This window comes from Homarus americanus, unplaced genomic scaffold (genome assembly GCF_018991925.1).
Source record: "Homarus americanus isolate GMGI-L3 unplaced genomic scaffold, GMGI_Hamer_2.0 scaffold6317, whole genome shotgun sequence".
Lineage (NCBI taxonomy): Eukaryota > Metazoa > Arthropoda > Malacostraca > Decapoda > Nephropidae > Homarus > Homarus americanus.
Genome location: NW_024730668.1, coordinates 18835524 through 18856812, shown reverse-complemented (window position 1 = coordinate 18856812; position 21289 = coordinate 18835524). Strand labels below are relative to the sequence as shown.

The 21289-nt window shown below is 36.3% G+C and overlaps 1 protein-coding gene across 1 annotated transcript in view; it reads left to right on the top strand.

Annotated features, from left to right (window-relative positions):
* The window catches only part of LOC121867264, a 38257-nt gene extending 22070 nt beyond the window's left edge, over nt 1-16187 (top strand). Inside the window, exons 6-10 of the mRNA XM_042367130.1 lie at nt 885-1167; nt 1523-1621; nt 9814-9957; nt 10251-10495; nt 15299-16187. Of these exons, the coding sequence (XP_042223064.1) occupies nt 885-1167; nt 1523-1621; nt 9814-9957; nt 10251-10495; nt 15299-15928 (1401 nt within the window). The 3' untranslated portion in view covers nt 15929-16187. The remainder of the gene's footprint in view (nt 1-884; nt 1168-1522; nt 1622-9813; nt 9958-10250; nt 10496-15298) is intronic.
* The last annotated feature ends 5102 nt before the right edge of the window (nt 16188-21289 follow it).

Below are 21289 nucleotides of genomic sequence, written 5' to 3'. Positions count from 1 at the left end.
TGTGTATTTGCTCGAAACTTGGGTTCATACAATGGAGTGTTAGTTACAAGACTAGCGAGGTCATCCTAAACTATATCTTACGCTTGTGAGACCTCACTTGGATTACTCAGTTCAAATCTGGTCACCGTATTACAGAATGGATATATAATCCTTGGAAAGAATTCAGAGGAGAATGACAAGACTAATCCCGGGCATTAGGAACCTTGAGTACAGAGACAGGTTAAAGCATCTTAATTTGCACTCCCTCGAGAGACGTAGAGTGAGGAGGCGATATGATAGAGGTGTATAAATGGAAGTCAGGACGAAACAAAGGGGACATTACAAAGGTACTCAAACTATCCAACGAGGAGCAAACTCGTAACAATGGTTTTAAATTAGACACATTTAGATTTAGGCGCGAAATAGGTAAACATTGGTTTTGAAATAGAGTAGTGGATGAGTGGAACAAGTTATCAAATATCATCATTAACTCAAACACTCTGGATAGCTTCAAACATGGGTTGGATGGATATATGAGCAATAGGGGTTGGGTGTAAATGGGACTGCCCAGTATGGGCCAATAAGCCCGCTGCAGTTTCCTCCATTCTTATGTTTTTATGTACACAGGTCACTGGCCTCCTTCCCTCGTCATGGCCGCCTTTAGTGGGTGGCCAACTGGCCATTTGGTAAATAAGTAAAGATAATAGAGTTTTGAGATGGGTAATCTCTGTATACTATTTATGTAACATATCTTGTGCTTTTATTAAGATTTTGTTTATGACTATATATTTCAGTGCATTATGGTGCATGCAGATGTGTTTTATTCTTAAAATTGTAAATTTTGATATGTTAACTTGGTGTTAAATGGCTTATTTTTGTTGTTAAATAATAGATTTTAAATGCAGGAGGTTGTGGTTGGTGTGGTAGCCAACCTGTGCTGTCAGTCAGTCGGCTGTGAGAAAGTGATAGGTCATCGTCTGCTACTCAACTCCTGCTTGACGCTCATGCACACCACAGATGATGTGCCCACCCTTATAGAAGCTTTCAGATTCTTGAGACTCTTAATCTGGCACTTAACATATCGTATGGCTCCACAAGATCGCTCTCAGTGCCCAATCATGATTGCCTTGAAGAGTCATGAGTCTCTTAAAGAGGCCTTGGTGTTTATGTTAAAGAATAGCCTTAGTGGTAAGTAATCACATTCGCTTTACTAAGTGTATAGGGGCTGCAGTTTAACCATTTCACACACTTTATCACTGTATTCTGGCTACTGCTAGGTGATGTTTTTAGCTGAGGGGAACCTCTTGCAGGCTAAGGGAGAGATTCTATCTTTAGTTTTCTAGATTCACTGCATTTTTTTAACATGCAAGCTTGCCAGTGCCAGTATATAAATTCTCGATTTAGTTTTATCATTAACAGCATCTTTTTATTTCTTAACTTTTGACAACATTTCTCTCCATGTTTCATTTGCCCATTTTTGTCTCTGTCTTTGTGGTAGTGTAGCTGTAATACTTGGTTACTGTACACAAGTTTTGTTTCACAGATTCTCTCCTGGGTGCTCTCTCAGAATTCTTGGAGGCATTAATGTATATCTGGCTCCCCAATGATCAGTGTTATATGGCAGCTTACTACTCAGAGTCAGGTTAGTGTGATTGGAATATTGTATAATGCCCTGTATTTAAAACCCTATTTGCCATTATATACATTTACTCAGTAATAATGACTCTATTTATGCTTTAAATATGTTAGTTTTCAGCTTCCAGAGAAAGGGCATTTTATCCTGACAATGAAGACTGACCTATTACCCATCGTTTTTTGGCATGAGGCCTAATGTGGATTTTATTAAAAATTCATACAAAGGTACCCTTTAACATGCTGGTTAAGGATCTAGGTTCAGAATTTAAAAATTCAAGTAATTAGTGTTAATTACAGTGGTCCCTCGGTTAACGAACTCAATCCATTCCAGCAGGTTGTTCGTTAACCGAAACCATTGTTTCAATGGGTTTTTGGGTAATTCGTTCCAGCTCACCGAAAATTGCCTAAATTCAACAAAAATGGTAGAAAAGTTCACTTACTTTGAGGTGTGTATGTAGAAGGCTCCTGGATGATGATGATGATAATTAGAATGGGGGTGGAGGAGAAGGAAGAAGAGAAGGCATTGGGGTGGAAGAGAAGTCACCCTATGGCACCATTTCACCCATAAAATTTTAGTTCTCTTGGTGTATTTCAAGATTATTTTCTTTAAATCAACACTGCACTGCATTATATATTGTCAATATGTAAAATATATTTCAAAATGACCAATAATTTGCTTGGAAACACAGAAAAAAGCATTTAGTTGAAGAGAGTCTCAAGCAAGATGTTACCTCCAGTGAAAACAGAGAGAGACTAACGCCTGTTTGCTGTGTTAAGAGGCTGGATGCCGCGCATTAAACTAGTCACTTTACCTTCAATTATGTTCAATAATTGTTAAAATGACTAAAAAATTTAATATTAAACTTTTAAAATTATTGAATAGTATAAACTTCTTGATATTTACTAAAATAGCAAGGAATTTAAGCCCTAGAACCGATTAATGTATTGGCGGACTGATACTAAAGCTGGTTGCCCGGCCAGTGCAAGCGAAAACATGTTGAGGTTGGTTCGTAAGAAATTCGTTAACCGAATTGAAGATTCTTATGGAAGGCAGTTCGTTAACCGAGGGATCACTGTAATGAGCTTTGAAAGAATTTAATACAAAGCAAAAGTAGATTTTTTGCAAATTTTTTTTAAATGAGTCATGAAGGTGTGAGTAAGTACCACTGTTAACATACTGAGCTGTGGTGCTGTGTCTTGTTGGCTGTTTAGTTCTTAGTTCTGTGAAGCTACGATAACTTGGTATATTAACTACTGCTTGAATGGTTCATTCTTTTTTTTATTACAAATTATCTTCAGTTGTTGTGCTAACATGCTATATATAGTAGACTCCACATTATCTATGATAATTAATTAGGAACAAAAACATGGTACATAAGCATGCATAACAGATACTCAGGAAAAAACTAATTTTTAATTATAAATAAAATAAATACATAGTTTTCTTTAGTACAATAATACAGTACTGTACAGTTATTTTAACATATATACCTAGACAAAAGAGAATACAGTGGCCCCTCGGTTAACAGACACAATTCGTTCCACAGAGTCTTTCGTTAACCAAATCTATTATTTCAATGGGATATTGGGTAATTGGTTCCAACTCACAGAAAAGTACTGTACAGTGGTCCCTCGGTTAACGATCACAACTCGTTCCAGAAGCTTGCTCGTTAACCGAAAAATTCGTTAACATAAACCATTGTTTCAATGGGTTTTTGGGTAATTGGTTCCAGCTCACCGAAAATTACATACAAACTAAAAACAAATGCAGTAAAGTACACTTACTTTGAGGTGTGCATGTAGAAGGCTCCTGGTTGATGATAATGATGATGATGGGAATTAGAATGGGGGTGGAGGAGAAGGGAGAAGAAAAGGCATTGGGGTGGAAGAGAAGTCACCCCATGCCGCCATTTCACCTATGAAATTTTAGTTCATTTGGTGTAATTCAAGATTATTTTCTTTAAATCAACACTGCACTGCGCTATATGTTATCAATATGTAAAATATATTTCAAAATGACCAATAATTTGACTGGAAACACAGAAAAAAGTGTTTATGTTGAAGACTCTCAAACAAGATGTTCCTTCCTCTGAACTGGTAAACAAACTGACGCCAAGCTTGGTGTGTTGAGTGGCTGTTTGGCGCGCAAAAAACTAGCTTCCTGTACTTCAATTAAGTTCAATACTTGTTAAAATGACTAAAAAATTTAATATAAAACTTTTAAAATTATTGAATAGTACAACCTTCTTGATATTTACTAAAATGGTATGGAATTTAAGCCCTAAAACCGATTACTGTTGTAACGAGCCGAGTTTCTCCAGCTATTCTTTTCTGTTGTATTATTTATTCATATACCTTTCCTATGTTCTGTGTAATCTCTCCAATAGTACCCTGTTTTTATACTTATCCTTCTTCAATTCTTTTACATATATATATATATATATATATATATATATATATATACTCCTCTGTATATATATATATATATATATATATATATATATATATATATATATATATATATATATCACCCAATGTATGTATTCTTGCTCCATATTTACAGTATGTTTCTGTCCTCTATATACCTTATAAACCTTATATAAAGTAGCTCTTATATTTTCTCTCTACTTGCATGTTCCAGAGTCGTGAACACTTTCTTGCTTGACTTAGCTTTCCTTGCCATTGTATTCTCAGTTTCATCCTTCCTTTACCTTTCTGAAATATACTTATTTATATGTCTATTCTTATACATAAAGTTTAAGTCTGGGGAGCCATGTTATTCTTTTGTGCAACACTTTTTACACTTTGGTGGCTGCCACCACCAGACTTTTCATTATGTAAACATAACTCATATGGAAAAGTTGTTTGGGTAGTGTATGTGGTAAAAGATGTTTAGTAATTAAGTGTTATTTTCAAGACCAATATTTGAAGGTAAGTGGTGATATAAGATTACTAATTCAATATTTATTACAACACCAGTGGTGGAGAAGATACATCTTAGATTCACTCCAGGCTAAACAGAACCAGAAATTAACAGTAGTCCATCAAACACTTCAAGAACTTATTTACCTCATTAAACTACACTCCAAATACTTGACTACTTCATTAGACAATTTATTGTTATTATTCTATCCTGATAAATAGAGATTCAATGTATTTATACAGATAATACTGGACCCTCGGGTCTTACTTTCTGAAAGTAACAAGCTTCATCTTCAAGTTTCATGGTTTTAACAACAATCAATATGTTATTTCCATTGTTACTGCAAGTGGATAATATGACACACTTGACATTGTCCCAAATCAGAATTATAACCTCCGGTTCTGCTCGTCATGAACATGATACTTTCCTTCAGTTCATGTACTCAACCACATAACGGCTGCAAATATCAACATTTTATGGTTTCTTTCCGGCAACCTGGGATTTCCATCTGTTAGTTAATCCCGCAAATCAAGATCTATCATGCTTAGGCCGTGCTGAGTGCCTCGGGGTATATATCCCAGTATCTCTTTCGTGAAGATCATCAGAGGTCAGTTGTACACGACCTGCGCCAAGGGGCTGCCGCTGATTTGCAGAAAAGACTTTGGTTTAATCCTGTGAATTAGCAGCACTCCGTTAGCTGGCTACCGACCGGTAGCGATGCGATATCCACTCACTGGCCTGGAATCTGTGAGGAAAAGGTCGCGATGCCTCAATAATTCTTCAACTTCTTTTTCAAAAACTTATCACGTCACTTGGGTTCAGGCGATAGCTAGAGACTCTACTTTTTACTTGACTTAATTTGGCGCAAGAGATTTTATGTTAAAACAATTCAGTAAATTCACAAAGTCATTAAGTCAGGCTGAATTAATGTAATGGGGAACTGCAGTGAACGGAATCTGGGTGAGGAAGGAGTCAGATGAGGCGTTCCTCGTTAATAAAGTATATCACGATGCACCTGGACCTCCATATTATTCTTAGAAAGATTAAATCTTGCAACAACATACCTTCTCTACCATTTTTACGGGTCCGCGTATACTTAATTATGCCAGACTCCGGGTGTTCCTGATCAGAATATTCTATGTCTATTCATATCAATCTAATCAGAGTTTGAGCTTGCCAGGGAAAAGATTGGAATATGCGATTGATAACATCAATTCGCAAACCAGGCCTGAAATGACAAGGACCTGTTCTGGGAAGGTTTGGGTCTTTGGAGATTATACGGTTGACAGAATAATTCAGGAAATTATTGACTTTCTTAAATAGACAGCTATTTTAACTAAACTACAAAACATCAAGTTCTCTGATGTGGGAGGCATTTCAAAATCTTACTCTTTGGTAGCGGTGTCGAAACTGTGGGTATTCTTAGAGAGGCAAAGGAAGCCGATGGGTAGCGTTTTGTCCTGTAGGGCTTTCAGCACTCCACCCATAGTGCGATCTTGGCTAGCATCAGGACAGTTGGAAAATAAAGCTTTCCCTCACAATGGATCTTGAATGTTTCAGCATAGTAGACATATCTAAGTTGACCATTAAAGTTATTCCTCACCCACATTCAAAATTACATTTATAGAGGTTGGTTCAGGCAGAATCAGAGAAAGAAATGGATGGCAGGAGGACTGAGGCATCTTTGAAGTGATGAAAAAACCAGGACTCTGGATGGGACTCAAAACAAAAACAAGAATTATGTTTGTGGGCTATTGGCGTAATATGAATCATTTGATTTTTGGTGCTAGTATTCGACCGTGGTATTCCTCCTTGGCGGACTAATACTTCAGCGCTGGTGGACAGCCAAATGCGAGGCGGCTTTATGTTGGGAGAAAAATTAGTACAAGGAATTCGTTCTTTAGGGGTTTGCTCGTTCGCGGTGAAAAAGAATCTTGATGTTATTAACCAAAATTTACGTTTAACGAGGTGCTCGTTAACGAGGATCACTATACCGATACTAGAGCCATAAACATTAAATTGCCCTAAATACAGTACTTTTTATACAGTATTCTGTACGCAATAATAAATAAAAAACAATAGAATACTGTATTTTAACACTTTGAGGTGTGTATGTCATATTGCAGCAGCTTTGTTTATCAAACAGCGTCAATTTGTAGAGGCGATAGATTGATATTCTTTACAGAGTGCATTGTTGGTTCTAATACCTTTCTTCATGTTTTCATAATAATTTCTGCACTGTATATTATTATCAATATTATGTTATTAATTTCAGATAATATGTAATTTTAAATGTAAAATACAAAAACTCTTCAAGAACCAGCAAATCTGATGTTCCTCCCTGTAAACAAAGTTAACTGAAGCGTTGGTAGGCGGACTTCGAAAGGGTGGCTGATAGGCGCACAAAAACGCTGTTTCACCAACACTGTCCTCAATATATTATGTTAACTAAAATTTCAGAATGACCTATCAATTTTAATATATAAAAAATGCAGAAATATTCAAGAGACCAACTTTTAACCGATATTTGCTTCACTGAAACGAATGTAAACATAGAGACAGGTTACTGTGATGGCGGACTACTTGATCGGTTGATCGCACAACAAAACGTGTTTGTAAATGAAGTTTTAGATTAATCGAAGTTTAGTTCGTTAATGGAACTGAAAGAAATCCTTATGGGAGCTATTTCGTGTCGAACCGTTTATTTAACCGAGAGACCACTGTACTTATGAAACCTCCATATAACGGACTTCTCTCTCCATACAATCTAACGGACCCTCAATATAACAGATTTTCCTCTCCACATAGTCAGTTAATTGAGGTTGAATTATCTTCTCTTACACAGTTGTACTTGCTGGATAAGGCAAGGGTTTTGGTAAATAGAGGAAAAAAAAATAATAATAGGAAAAGTCTAAGGAATGCCTTATAAACTTTGAAAATGGCCAGATTATAAGGTCTTGGAGGGACAATTTCACTAAAAAGATGTTTTATCAGAAGATCACTGTTCAACTCGATAAAAATATATTTGATTTTATTCAAATTGTTTATTAGTTAGTTATAAAATAATAAGCCTCCTCTGGGGTGGTAGAATAAATACAATTTGAGGTAGTCTGGCCACTATAATCAAAACCTTAGAAGAAAGTGGGTCTGTATCTTAGACAAAATATTATTGTAATATACCAGACCATTTGTTTTTCACTGCCTGTAAGAAGAGATTTCATGGTCACCCCCAATTTTTACCATTCACCAATTTATTTTTAATAAAAATAGTTTTCAGATTGGGGAATTTTTTATTGTATCGGAATATAATTTTTAAGTCAGTGCAAGGCTGTTTCAGTACAGTGCAGTACAGTGTAGAGCAGTACAATTTTGAGGCTAGGAATTGCAGTACAGTACTGAAACAGTACCTGATGCAGTACAGTACAATTCAGTACACCAGAACAGTTCAGTTCAGATTTCAGTTCGAGCATTTCAGTACAGTACAGTACAATTTGGCTGATACAGTACAGTTCAGTACAGTCGCATCTATCCAGTCAGCCAGTTTACTCAAAAAATATATTACAGTCGGCCCTTAACATCTGGCGGGGGTTCGTAACAGAATACCGTGGATGTTTACGTCATGCTCCCCCTAAAAAAAAACCTTCCCACAACCCCCCATGTCATATTTACGTATATATCTGTGTGTGTAGTTAGAGCTTTTGGGCCAAATTATTTGGCAAAAATTGAAGTCGTCTAAAGACAATAATTTCAGACCCAGTTGAAAAATGTTACCAGTAACTACCCCATTAAACAATGGAAAACGATGCACCAACGCACCACCAGCTGAGTGACGGGTAGTTACCAAGGGCAGATCTCTTCTAGTCATCATATGAAAGCCCAAAAGTAGCCAAATGCCAGGCAGCACAGGCGATGTAAAACATAAAAGTATTCATTTATTAAAATTAGCATTTATAGATACTGTACATAAATTTTTTTTTCATTACATTTGAAACATTAATCTTTGTTAATTAAAATTTGAAACAAAAGAAACTACGATACCATATTTTCATTAAATATTTACATCGTATAACTTTTATATATCGACTGAGTGAATATCACGGCCATTTAAATCTAAATAACTGGAAATATAATATCTTTGCTGGAATAGCGTACATATTACAGTGAAGAAGATAAAATCATACTTGAAAAACAACCAACAGCTTTCTTTAGATTGTTCAAGATTTTACTGTGTCGCTTTTTGAATGGTTTTCAGTTAAAAACTTATTTTACTCGTACTGTATTACAATAATATTCTATCCTATCGTGTATATAATCCTAACTGAAATCATTCAAAAGCAATTGCGGCAACATCTTTTGAGCAGAGTCACCATTGCTTGCATCCACAATTATCCACTTTCCATATGTCATTACATCATTTTAGCAAAATATTACATTTCCATGTTTTTGAAACTCGTAAAAGTAGTTTTTGTTGAAACGTAATGTACAGTATTTTAATATTAAATGCAAAAATAGCTAAAACAATTAATACACCGAAATGTACTATTTGTATCTCCACTCCGTCCCTGCTCCGTCCTGGTCACCCTCCTCCCAACTAAGCTCCCTCCCTCCGCCTCCTCCACCTCCTCACCGTCACTACTGCGACATAAACAAATGTTTTGTGAATAACTGCCTCACTTCCACCATGTACAGTACTGAACTGTACTGTGCTGTGCCTTTACAGAAGCAACCAAACATAGCAAGAAAAGCTATTAAAAAAAAGAGATAAAAATTTCCTTTACTGTGCCGTACCTCTCCTCGGCGACAGGGCGAGTCATCGGAGCTCATCGTCACTCAATTCCATAACGGGTGGTGAATTAGAGGCGACTGTGGATTCAACTGCTTCCTCACTGTGGCCAGTGATTGATGGTGTTAAATCTCTCCTGCCGGTGATCAAAGAACATGGTAATGGGGAGTTGTCTCTTTCTTTCATTTGGCGCCCTACTTAATGTTTTTTGTATGGAGCAAAACGTCATCCATCCCTGTGAATTTCAGGGCGCGTATTACCATGGAGGGTCCATACTATAGGCCAGGTTTTCAGTGCCTCCAATATTCCTGGTCATCTCCCCAACTACTCCAGCGTTATTTTAGAGCTTCTGTGCTGATGTCAACACTGGCGTGGTGCAGACGCTGACTAGTGAGAGAGCTATGCACTGGACTAACCTGTCTAGTTTGTAAAGAACTTACTGGAAATGATTCAAAAAGGATTTTCTTACAACTGAAGAATGAAATTATTTCAGGTTTGGTTGAGGGTGTTGTGGAGGTGATTAGACACTTCTTGAAGCAGTGGGAGAAAAGCAGTGGCCAGGAGCTGCCGAAGATTGTTCATCGGGGTGTTCTTATTCTTTACAGCTTTGTGGCCACACCTGCAGTGGACATCATAAGTAAGTTCACAGTATTGTTGTCCTGGCAGCTGACAAATTTTGAATTAAATATTAGATGAATACAGTATGACATTCCATTTGATAGCCAAGGGACATAGTGGCCTACAAGGTACAGTACTTTCATTCAAACATCCCTACCAATGCCTGGCAGTTGTAGCAGCAGTCTACATCTTTTTATCTCATTAAAGATGGGAAATTTCAGAATCTGTGAAAAAGGACCACAGTAATTTGCTTTAATCATTAAAGAATTGATTGTCTTGCTTTAGATATAAAGTGTATTGGTTAACCTTCAGGCAGTTTTGACCGGTATGAGTCCCTCCTGGAGCCCATCTTGGTGAGCTATGTTGAGCACTTGGCCAAGGTGGAAAGTGTTGATGAGCTGCTAGAAGGGGAGAGTGCAGAAAGGCTGACGTATGCCTTGGGTCTGAGTGAGCTGCTGGTGCCAACTATGAGACATCCAAACATATTACTGACTGTGGGAAAATTGTTGGCCCTCACTCAAGAAGCAAGTCATCACTACACTGCAATACATAACCAGGTATGAATAGGTTTATTATATTTGTTATAACCTTATTACTGTCCTGGGCTCACCTTAATTTTGAATTGTAAATGAGTTTAGTGGATCATTATGTTAGATATTAAGATACTGGTGTACTAATATGGTTCCATAGGGGTTGCTTCTGACAAGGAAATAAATATATATATATTATATATTATATATTATATATTATATATTATATATATATATATATATATATATATATATATATATATATATATATATATATATATATATATATATATATATATATATATATATATATATATATATATATATATGTATATATATATATATATATATATATATGTCGCGCCGGTTAACGTCCGACCGAACAATGTCCGATCGCATATACGTCCATGGCCCCCCAACAAAAAAACTTAGTGACGCCTGCTGGACCACCACTCCACAACCCCCTGACGAGACACGATGATCCTCCCCATACTGGTCAGATATTATGTGTTAAAGGAATATGCTTCCTACTTAGGCTTTTTTAAGCATTTGCCTCCAGGTGTAATGTTAACCTACATCTATTGAGGATAAAATCTTTCACCTACAAATTGACAATAACACATTTGCTGTAATCAGACATATCTAGTTGCCTCAACAATTGCAACCCCAGTTGCAATTGGGGTTGCAATTTCAAATTCTGTGGCATTACTAAGAATAGCAAAGTCTCTGGTGCACTCTAAGATTAAGAGAGAAAACGGAGGACTCAGGCGTCCTGATGTGAGAGAAAACGGACTCGTATGATGGGGGACCAAATAAAAAAAGCATAGCTACATGTTTTGTGGACTACAGTATTAAGCGTACCCTTTTCATCACTTTGTAATAAACCTAGCCATGCCTATGTGTGTTTATGATATTTACCATAACATTATATATATATTTAGTGGGTCTAAATGGTCGTAAAATGGGAAACTTGGGGTTGGGTCTTGGGTGCCTGAACCAATTAGAATAAATCCCATAGGTTCTGTACTTTCGTTATCGGCGGGGTCCCAATTAGGCGCGATAACCAAGGGATGACTGTACTGTACTGTATATACTTGTGACACTGGCCAGTTGCTTCTGGTGTTATGGTACAGGGGTACCAAGTGACAGCACTAGGATCCCGCTTCCTCTATCAAGGAATAAACAATTAAAATTTAAATTGAAAAATAAAAAAAACATTCAAATAATGGGACGTAGCAAACCTAAATGGCCATAGAGCGGGCACAGTCACGTATGCATCGCATATTCTTATAGAGTGTGCTGCCAGGCGTACGTTATCGAGTGAATTCAGTCAATATTGTACAGTAACAATGGACCAAAGTGCAAACCTGTATTGTACATGTACTAAATGATTACGGTACTAAAATTGTTATATCTATTGGAAATATAGCTTGTTTATACAGGTATTCAAATAAGTTACTTTCTTACAAGAATCCCACCAATGTAAGTTATATTCACCCAGGTCGTTTGGGTGGCAAATTATGAGAAGAGCTTAGTCACTCTTAAGTAATGATAAATAAACACGCAGGCAGGCTAAATAAACACGCAGGCAGGCCTTCAGCGCCAACTGTCAAATCTTATCTCAAATAAATAAACAAACAAACAAACTCCAGACATTCTGTCACCTCACCTCCTGCCCCCTCCCCCCACCCTGCTCCCCCCCTCTTCCCCCAAGCTCCTGGCTACTTCCGTCCTCGTGTTCCCAGACAAAAGATTGGTGATTTCTTTATGTTTATTTTATATAATATCTCAGACTAAAGTTAGGAAAATATAATTTGCATTGCTGAAATCCTTGCAAGACAGAGATTAATTTAAATATAAGCATCATATATTTTGCTCAAGATATAAACAATGTAGTACATTAGTGTCCAATACTGTAGTACATTTATAATATAAATTTTTTCAACTGTGTTTTGGGTAGATTTACATAAATTTCTTCATTTATTTTCTTCCATTTACATGCACACACCATACTAAAATAAACGTAAAAGAAATAAATGACCTTAGTGCAAAGCTGGAGTGCACATGTACTAATTTGATTAAGGTACTAAAATTGTTATGTCTAGTGCGAATTACTGCATGTTTATATTCAAATAAATCAGTATCCTACAAGAATCCCAGCAATGTTAATTATATTCTCCTAGGTCATTTCACTGGCATTTTAAAATGAGAGAAGCTTAGTAGGACTGTTAAATAAACACACAGAGACCTTCAGCTCAAACTGTCAAACATATCACCTCAATCCCCCACCCCCCCCCTCCCACCCCTCACTGGCTCGGTCCCTCCCTCCCCCATCTGCTCAGCCAGGGGTTTATTTAGGCTTACAGTTTTTATCTTATATAATATCTCGGACTAAAGTTAGGAGATTACAATTTGCATTGCTGGAATCCTTGCAAGACAGCCAATAATTTGAATATAAACGTCATATATTTTGCTCAAGAGGTAAAAATTGTTGTACATTAGTGTACAGTACTGTAGTACATTTATAATATAAATTTTTTCAATTGCATTTTTGGGTAGATTTACATAAATTTCTTCATTTATTTTCATCCATTTACATACACACACCATACTAAAAGAAACGTAAAAGAAATAAATGACCTTAGTGCAAAGCTGGAGTGCACATGTACTAATTTGATTACGGTACTAAAATTGTTATGTCTAGTGCAAATTATAGCATGTTTATATTCAAATTAATCAGTATCTTACAAGAATCCCAACAATGTTAATTATATTCACACCAGGTCTTGTCACTGGCTTTTTATAAGAGAGAAGCTTAGTCACTTAAGAACTGATAAATATACAGGTACACGTGTTAGACCTGGGCCTGTGCCAACTGTCAAACGTACTACCTCCCCTCCTCCCTCCCTCCCTCCCTCCCTCCCTCCCTCTCCCCCCCAACTGCCCAGCATTGCTGGAATCCTTGTAAAACAGTGAATAATTTTAATATAAACGTCATGTATTTTGCACAAGAGCTAAAATTAATCACCTGTATCACATTACAGTAGTGATTTAAGAGTAAAAGTGTATATGTACGTATATAGTATTCCACATACACGTAAATATAAATAAAAAGCTTATGTGATGATCGGACAACTTCCATTTCGGTTAACGTCACGTTTCCAAGAACGTATCTAGGACGTTAACCGGCGCATGACTGTGTGTATATATATATATATATCTCATGTAAATCCACAATGAAAACGTGGATAAGATAAATCTTGATAAAATCACACGGGAAAATGGAAACAACCCCTATGGAACCATATTAGTACACCAGTATAGGTGTTGTTCCTTTCACTATATCACAAATACATTCCTTAACCTTCAGAATAGTGGATATAGTCGAGTGTGAGAAACCTAGGTCGCTTGAGATTGTTGCTACAGTTTTTCCATTCTCATGCTGCATTATTATCTTCATTTTCATCTCAAAAGTAATTGCTTGTCTCCTTTTCTTTGGAGCACCGCCAGCACTCTCACTTTTACGCTTTCCAGTCATTATAAAGTCAATTAAATACGATAATAACGAAAGTTTACAGCACGATCAGTATAGTACAGTGACCCCTCCGTTAACGAACTCAATCCGTTCCAGAAGGTCGTTCGTTAACCGAAAAGTTCGTTAACCGAAACCATTGTTTCAATGGGTTTTTGGGTAATTGGTTCCAGCTCACCAAAAATTTCCTAAATTCAACAAAAATGGTAGAAAAGTTCACTTACTTTGAGGTGTGTATGTAGAAGGCTCCTGGATGATGATGATGATGATGGGATTTAGAATGGGGGTGGAGGAGAAGGAAGAAGAGAAGGCATTGGGGTGGAAGAGAAGTCACCCCATGGCACCATTTCACCCATAAAATTTTAGCTCTCTTGGTGTAATTCAAGATAATTTTCTTTAAATCAACACTGCACTGCACTATATATTGTCAATATGTAAAATATATTTCAAAATGACCAATAATTTGCCTGGAAACACAGAAAAAAAGCGTTTAGTTGAAGAGAGTCTCAAGCAAGATGTTACCTCCAGTGAAAACAGAGAGAGACTAACTCCTGTTTGCTGTGTTAAGAGGCTGGATGGCACGCCATAAACTTGTCACTTTACCTTCAGTTATGTTCAATAATTGTTAAAATGACTAAAAAATTGAATATTAAACTTTTAAAATTATTGAATAGTATAAACTTCTTGATATTTACTAAAATATTAAGGAATTTAAGCCCTAGAACCGATTTATGTATTGGCAGACTGATATTAAAGCTGGTTGCCCGGTCAGTGCAAGTGAAAACATGTTGAGGTCGGTTCGTAAGAACTTCGTTAACCGAATTTTTTTTCGTTAACCGAATTGAAGATCCTTATGGAAGGCAGTTCGTTAATCGAAATTACGTTAACCGAGGTGTTCGTTAAACGAGGGGTCACTGTATACGATAGCCAAACACTAACAAAGCGCTCCACTGAGTGAGTGTACCCACACGGCGACCCAAGCTGCGCCACGCTCTCGCCCGGGACGGAAATGTTTCGGTATAGAAAATGTGCACGTCAATTGAAAATATTTTGGTCACGACTGCCGCGGTCGTATGTCCCGATGGTCGTAAGGTCAGAGCAGGTCGTAAGTACCGATGGACGTAAGTTGAAGCAGTCGTAAGTAGGGGAGCACGTGTGTGTGTGTGAGTGTGTTAGACTTCTCTCTCCACATAGTCTGTTAGATGGGAGGTTTCACATCTAATAGACCCTCCGATATAATGAAATTTCCTCTCATTCTAGTCTGTTACATTATGTTTTAAGTTGATTTTTGTTATCAGGCTTTACAAGACCCAAGCGAAAAAAACAAAGCCGAGAACCAGAGCTCTAAGATGCGACGGAGGAGAATCAGCAGAAGTAGAAGCAGAAGGAGCAGAACCTCACAGGAAGAAAACATGGAAACAGATAATCCTGTAGTGGAGCAGAAACAAAGGGAGTTAGTGGGGGAGGGAGTACATAGTAGTGTTGTAAATAAAGAGAGTGATTGTAAGGAAGTAACACTTCAAAATACAGAGAGTAGCGATGCGAGTTACGACAAAAATAAAAGAGAGATTTGTGATAGTACTACTCCGTTAGAGAAAGTAGTATATGAGGGTAGTAGTAGTATTTGTGGGGACAGTGGTACTAGTTCCATGTGTAAAGATGACTCTCCTGGAAATAATGATGTAAGTGCAAAATTAAGAAGCATAGTGGATAGTTTAATTGATTATTGTGTTCGTGTGGTACGCTGCTGCCCTGACCTACGTGCAGTGCTAACAACACTAAATGAATGCCATGTTCATGAAGTGCAATTGTTTTTAAGAGCTGTGCGTTCAAGAGAACCCAAACTTGTGGGCCAACTGCAGGAACAATTACTTGATACAGGATCTCACAATCGTCTTGTTACTATATTGTCTGATTTGTACACCTGACAGAACACTTACCGGTAAGTAAGGGAAAGGTAAATATTAGTAGTGTGTCAGTAAGTTGATGCAGAGTAATAGAAAAATTTCTAATTGGGTGTTGAACAGTCTGAGCTGATTATGTGTGACATTTACTTTTCCCAGGCACTTGATTTACGAAGTGTACTTGTCCGCATATTTTTTTTTACTTGGATTTAATTTGTTGGCCAGGTTTGTTTTAATTTTTATTTTATTTTATGGGAAAACAGAAATAAACATTGTACTCTACCCTAACCCAGTCAGTTATCCTTGGTTCTTATTCTTGTTGATGTTTTCATAGTAATTTGTAGCACAACTCTGCTTATACAACAATCAGTGGGAGCTTTTATACAGATTTTCAGTTTAAAAATAAGAGTTATGGGCCGGGATCAGGTCAAACACACTCACACACACACACGTCACCCTCACTGGTTAAACATGTACGGGGGAGGTGGGGGCCACAAAGCACTTGACAAATTGCCATCTAAGAATTTTCCGCTTAAAATATTAACTTGTTCTCCAGGCAAGTACCGAGCACACGGACATGAAAAATCATTGTCCGGGCACTTCCAGGCTGCCTAACACTGCTAATCTGCACAGCTGGGTGTAGATAAATTTCCCTAAGTTGGTTATTAACTCATTAATTCTCTTCTTTATGGTCTTGCCATATTGGTGAGAGATTAGAAAAGTAGTCCATCCTACTTATGTAAAGATGAACTCCTCATTTTTTACTTTATATCTTCAACTCAGCAACTCTGCAAATTTCTCGGTAGAAACCCAGTTCTCGTGTGTCTAGATTTGTGATTTGAACCTAAATTTGTTTGAGTTACAAAATTATTTATCCTTCACTTTTGTACTGTACAGTATTGAATTTCATTGAGTCAACACAGCAGAAGACATTTTTATTTCAATGAGTTTTTCATGTTTCCCACAAATAGGTGAAGTTAGTGATCACATTTGAGCCAAGTTTTATGGAAACTCTGCATTATATGTAGGATTTCCAAGTGTCCTCTTAGCTGTCTAGGCAAGGTTGCTACTCTTTTAGGTTATCCTCGAGTTCTGTTGGAAATATGTTAATACTGTATTGTATATACAGTGAACCCTCACTTTACGCGGTCAATTGAACCCACGAGAAACGCGTAAAGTGAACAACATAACATATGGGATTAAATGAAATAGAGGCCAGCTGACCCCCAAACTCCACTTTTTCCAACACAATACCTATGTTCTAGTAAAAATAACATCTTAATTTTATGATGGTACATGCACACAATTAATACTTAAGAGAAATAGAGAAATACAGTCGCCAAGTTAATGTCCATTCAAATAATGGACTCAACTCCCTCCCCCTCTTCTCACACTACACTCGCTGGCTCTTCCCTCTCTGAGAAATTTTTTGGGGAAAACCACTAGATTTTAAGGTATAGTAATAAATAATACCTCAAACTAAAGTTAGGATAATATAATTGACATTTGCTAGATTCTTTGTAAGACCAGGAATATTTTGAATATAAATGTCATATATTTTGCACAAAAGATAATATATTTACTCAGAGTAAACAAAATACTTACATTAGATCTAAAATTTGTATGTCTAATGCAAAATCTATGATGTTTATATTCAAAATGATCATCAAATTGTAAGAATTCCAGCAATGTAAATTTTTTTCTGGCCGGGTAATTTGTATGATTTTATGAGCTAAAACAAATATCTTCAGTTAATAAAAAAAAATAATATTCTTCACGACACTGTCAATCAAAGTACCCCACCTTGCCTCCCCCCCTCTTCCAACCGCGCCAGATGGTCGGTCGGTCCCCCCCTCCCCCCTCCCCCCTCCCCCCACCAACCCTCCCTACCAGAGAAATGTGTGGGAGAAACCAGAATATTTACCTTTTTAGTAATAAATAATACCTCAGACTAAGTTAGGATAATATAATTGACATTGCTGGATTCCTTGTAAGACCAGGAATATTTTGAATATAAATGTCATATATTTTGCACAAAAGATAACATATTTACTCAGAGTAAACAAAATACAGTCGGCCCTTAACATACGCGGGAGTTACGGAACAGAGATACCCGTGAATGTTAAAAATCCGTGTACTATTGCTGCCCCCCCTAAAAAACCCTGGCTCCCCATGTCCTTATTTACCGTATATACCTGTGTGTAGTTCGAGTTTTTAAGACCAAATTATTTTGCAAAAAATTGGGGGTCGACCTCTAAAAGGGTAATAGTTTCGTTAGGTTGAAAAATATTTACCAGTAACTACCAGTAAACAATGGACGACGCACCAACGCACCACCAGCTGTGAGTGTCGGTACAGTCGCCAGGGCAGTCTCTTGCGTCATCATAGCAAGCCCAAAGTAGCCAAATCCATGGTATGGTATACACAGGACGATGTAAAACAAAGTATTCATTTGTTAAAGTTTATTTATAGATACTGTACATAAATTTTTGTTCATTACATTTGAAAAATCAATCTTTGTTAATTAAATTTGATACAAAAGAAAACTACGTTACCGTATTTTCATTAAAATATTACATCACAAGTATATTTTACCTTAACTCTGACTGAATGAATATATTCTCAGAAATAAATATGGAAATGTAATATTTTGGCTGAAATGACGTACATTAGAAGTCCAAAAATTCGGACTGCTTGGGGATTGGGTTGGTCCGGATTTTCGGATTTTCCGGATTCTCAGGCAGTACTTTTAAAATTCAAATTTAAGGAGGAATAAAAAAGAGATGAACAGGTACATTTTGATAGTTTATTCATTAGCAAATATAACATGCTTCATTTGTCAAAACGAGCAGTTTTAATGAAAAAACTGTGAATTCTAGAATTTTATTCTTTGCCATTTTTATATCATAAATTGTATACTTTCCAATGTCGTATGTTTCCATTAGAACAGTATTGCTCACACCATGTTCTAGTTTCTTAATTATTTCAAGTTTGTCACTCAATTTCAACGTGTTCTTCTTTCTCTTCACACAACGAAGTTTATCTACTTTAGGAGCCATTATTATGGGCTTGTACAGTATTCTGTAAATGGAAAGAGTAGGACTCAAAATATTGTTATATTATAATGGTATTCTATTCATACTGTGCTTGATATAATGCATTCACGGAAATGTAATATTTTTGCTGAAATGACATACGTATTACAGTGGAAAGTGGGAAAAAATCGTGACAAAAACAATGACTTTCCCTTTCTTTCGTTCAAAAGATGTTACCGTAATCGCTTTTCGTATGGTTTTCAGTTAAAAAACTGTTGTATTACAATAATATTCTATCCTAATTGACTTGAATAAATACCACGATACCATATTTCTGAATATTTTCATTAAAATCCATCAAAATCATTTTCCTTTTCATCGTCTGCAGCACCAAACAGCTTCTCCCAGTCCTCTCCTTGAACAGGGCTAGAGGGTACGTGTTTTTTGAATCATTTTCAGTTAAAAAATTATTACATCACACGTAAATTTTACCTAAACTGCGCCTGAATGAATATATTCTCGGAAATAAATAGTAGTTTTGCTGAAACGTGATGTATTTCAATGTAAAATAGGATAAAATACATGACGAAAACAAAAGACTTTACCTAAGCTTCCGATGTTCTTGAGATGTTACTCGTTTTTTTAATAGTTTTCGGTTAATTTTCTGTTATATTACAATGATATGATATTCATACTGTGCTTGATATAATACATTCACGGAAATGTAATATTTTTGCTGAAATTACGTACGTATTACAGTGGAAAGTGGGATCAAATTGTGACGAAAACAATGACTTTCGCTTTCTTTCGTTCAAAAGATGTTACCGTAATCGCTTTTCGAATGGTTTAGTTAAGAAACTGTATTACAATAATATTCCCTCCTAATTGACTTGAATAAATACTTGAATGGAAATATACAATATTTTTGTTGAAACTACCCACGTTTCAGTGTAAAGTGGTGTAAAGTGTCGTGTCGTAATAATAAATGGTAAACAATTTGCCTTCCGCACTCGGTGTTTCGGGCACGGTGAGCCTCAGTTTATAGGACGTAGAGCGTTTTTACTGAAGGTTTTGTTTGTTCCATTACCCTCAAAAACGTGGGTCGACCTATAAGCTAGGAATATCATAAATTAACGATTTCTTGGTCAAGAAATCAGGGTCGACCTATAAACGAGGGGGGTTATAGATGAGTATATATATATATATATATATATATATATATATATATATATATATATATATATATATATATATATATATATATATATATATATATATATATATATATATATATATATATTTATTTATTTATTTATTTATTTATTTATTTCAAGTAAATGGAAAAACTTTACTCGACACAGACATTAGTTCCAGTTACTGGTAAATAGCAGACGCTTCAGTGACGTCACTAGTGTTTACACTACACCAGCGGGCAACATTTGATGACATTACTTGAAGTGAATTGGCCTTATTTTAAAAAACCAAGGATGGTTGGTAAAGGACTACTGAGTCAGTGGGTAAGTGTCACATTTGGGGTACTGGTCTTATACAGCGAATAGAGCTCAAAAGCTACTTTTTAAATGGAAATTTGGGGGGGGGGCCGTCTTATGCACCCTGACGCCTTATAGGCCGAGATATACGGTAATAGTTTCGTTAGGTTGAAAAATATTTACCAGTAACTACCAGTAAACAATGGAAACGATGCACCAACGCACCACCAGCTGTGAGTGTCGGTACAGTTGCCAGGGCAGATCTCTTGCGTCATCATAGCAAGCCCAAAGTAGCCAAATCCATGGTATGGTAGCACAGGACAATGTAAAACAAAGTATTCATTTATTAAAGTTTATTTATAGATACTGTACATAAATTTTTGTTCATTACATTTGAAACGTCAATCTTTCTTAATTAAATTTGAAACAAAAGAAAACTACGATACCGTAGTATATTTTACCTTAACTGTGACTGAATGAATATAGGTATTCTCAGAAATAAATTTGGAAATATAATATTTTTGCTGGAATGACATACATATTACAGTGGAAAGTGGGATAAAATCATGAAAACAATGACTTTCGCTTTCTTTCGTTATTCAAAAGATTTTACCGTAATCGCTTTTCGAATGGTTTTCAGTTAAAAAACTGTTGTACTCGTACTGTATTACAATAATATTCTATCCTATCATTAGCCTTATAATCCCACAACTGAAAACCATTCGAAAAGCGATTACGGTAACATCTTTTGAACGAAAGAGAGAGAAAGTCATTGCTTTCGTCACAATTTTATCCCACTTTCCACTGTAATACGTACATCATTTCAGCAAAAATATTACATTTCCATGTTCTCAGAAATA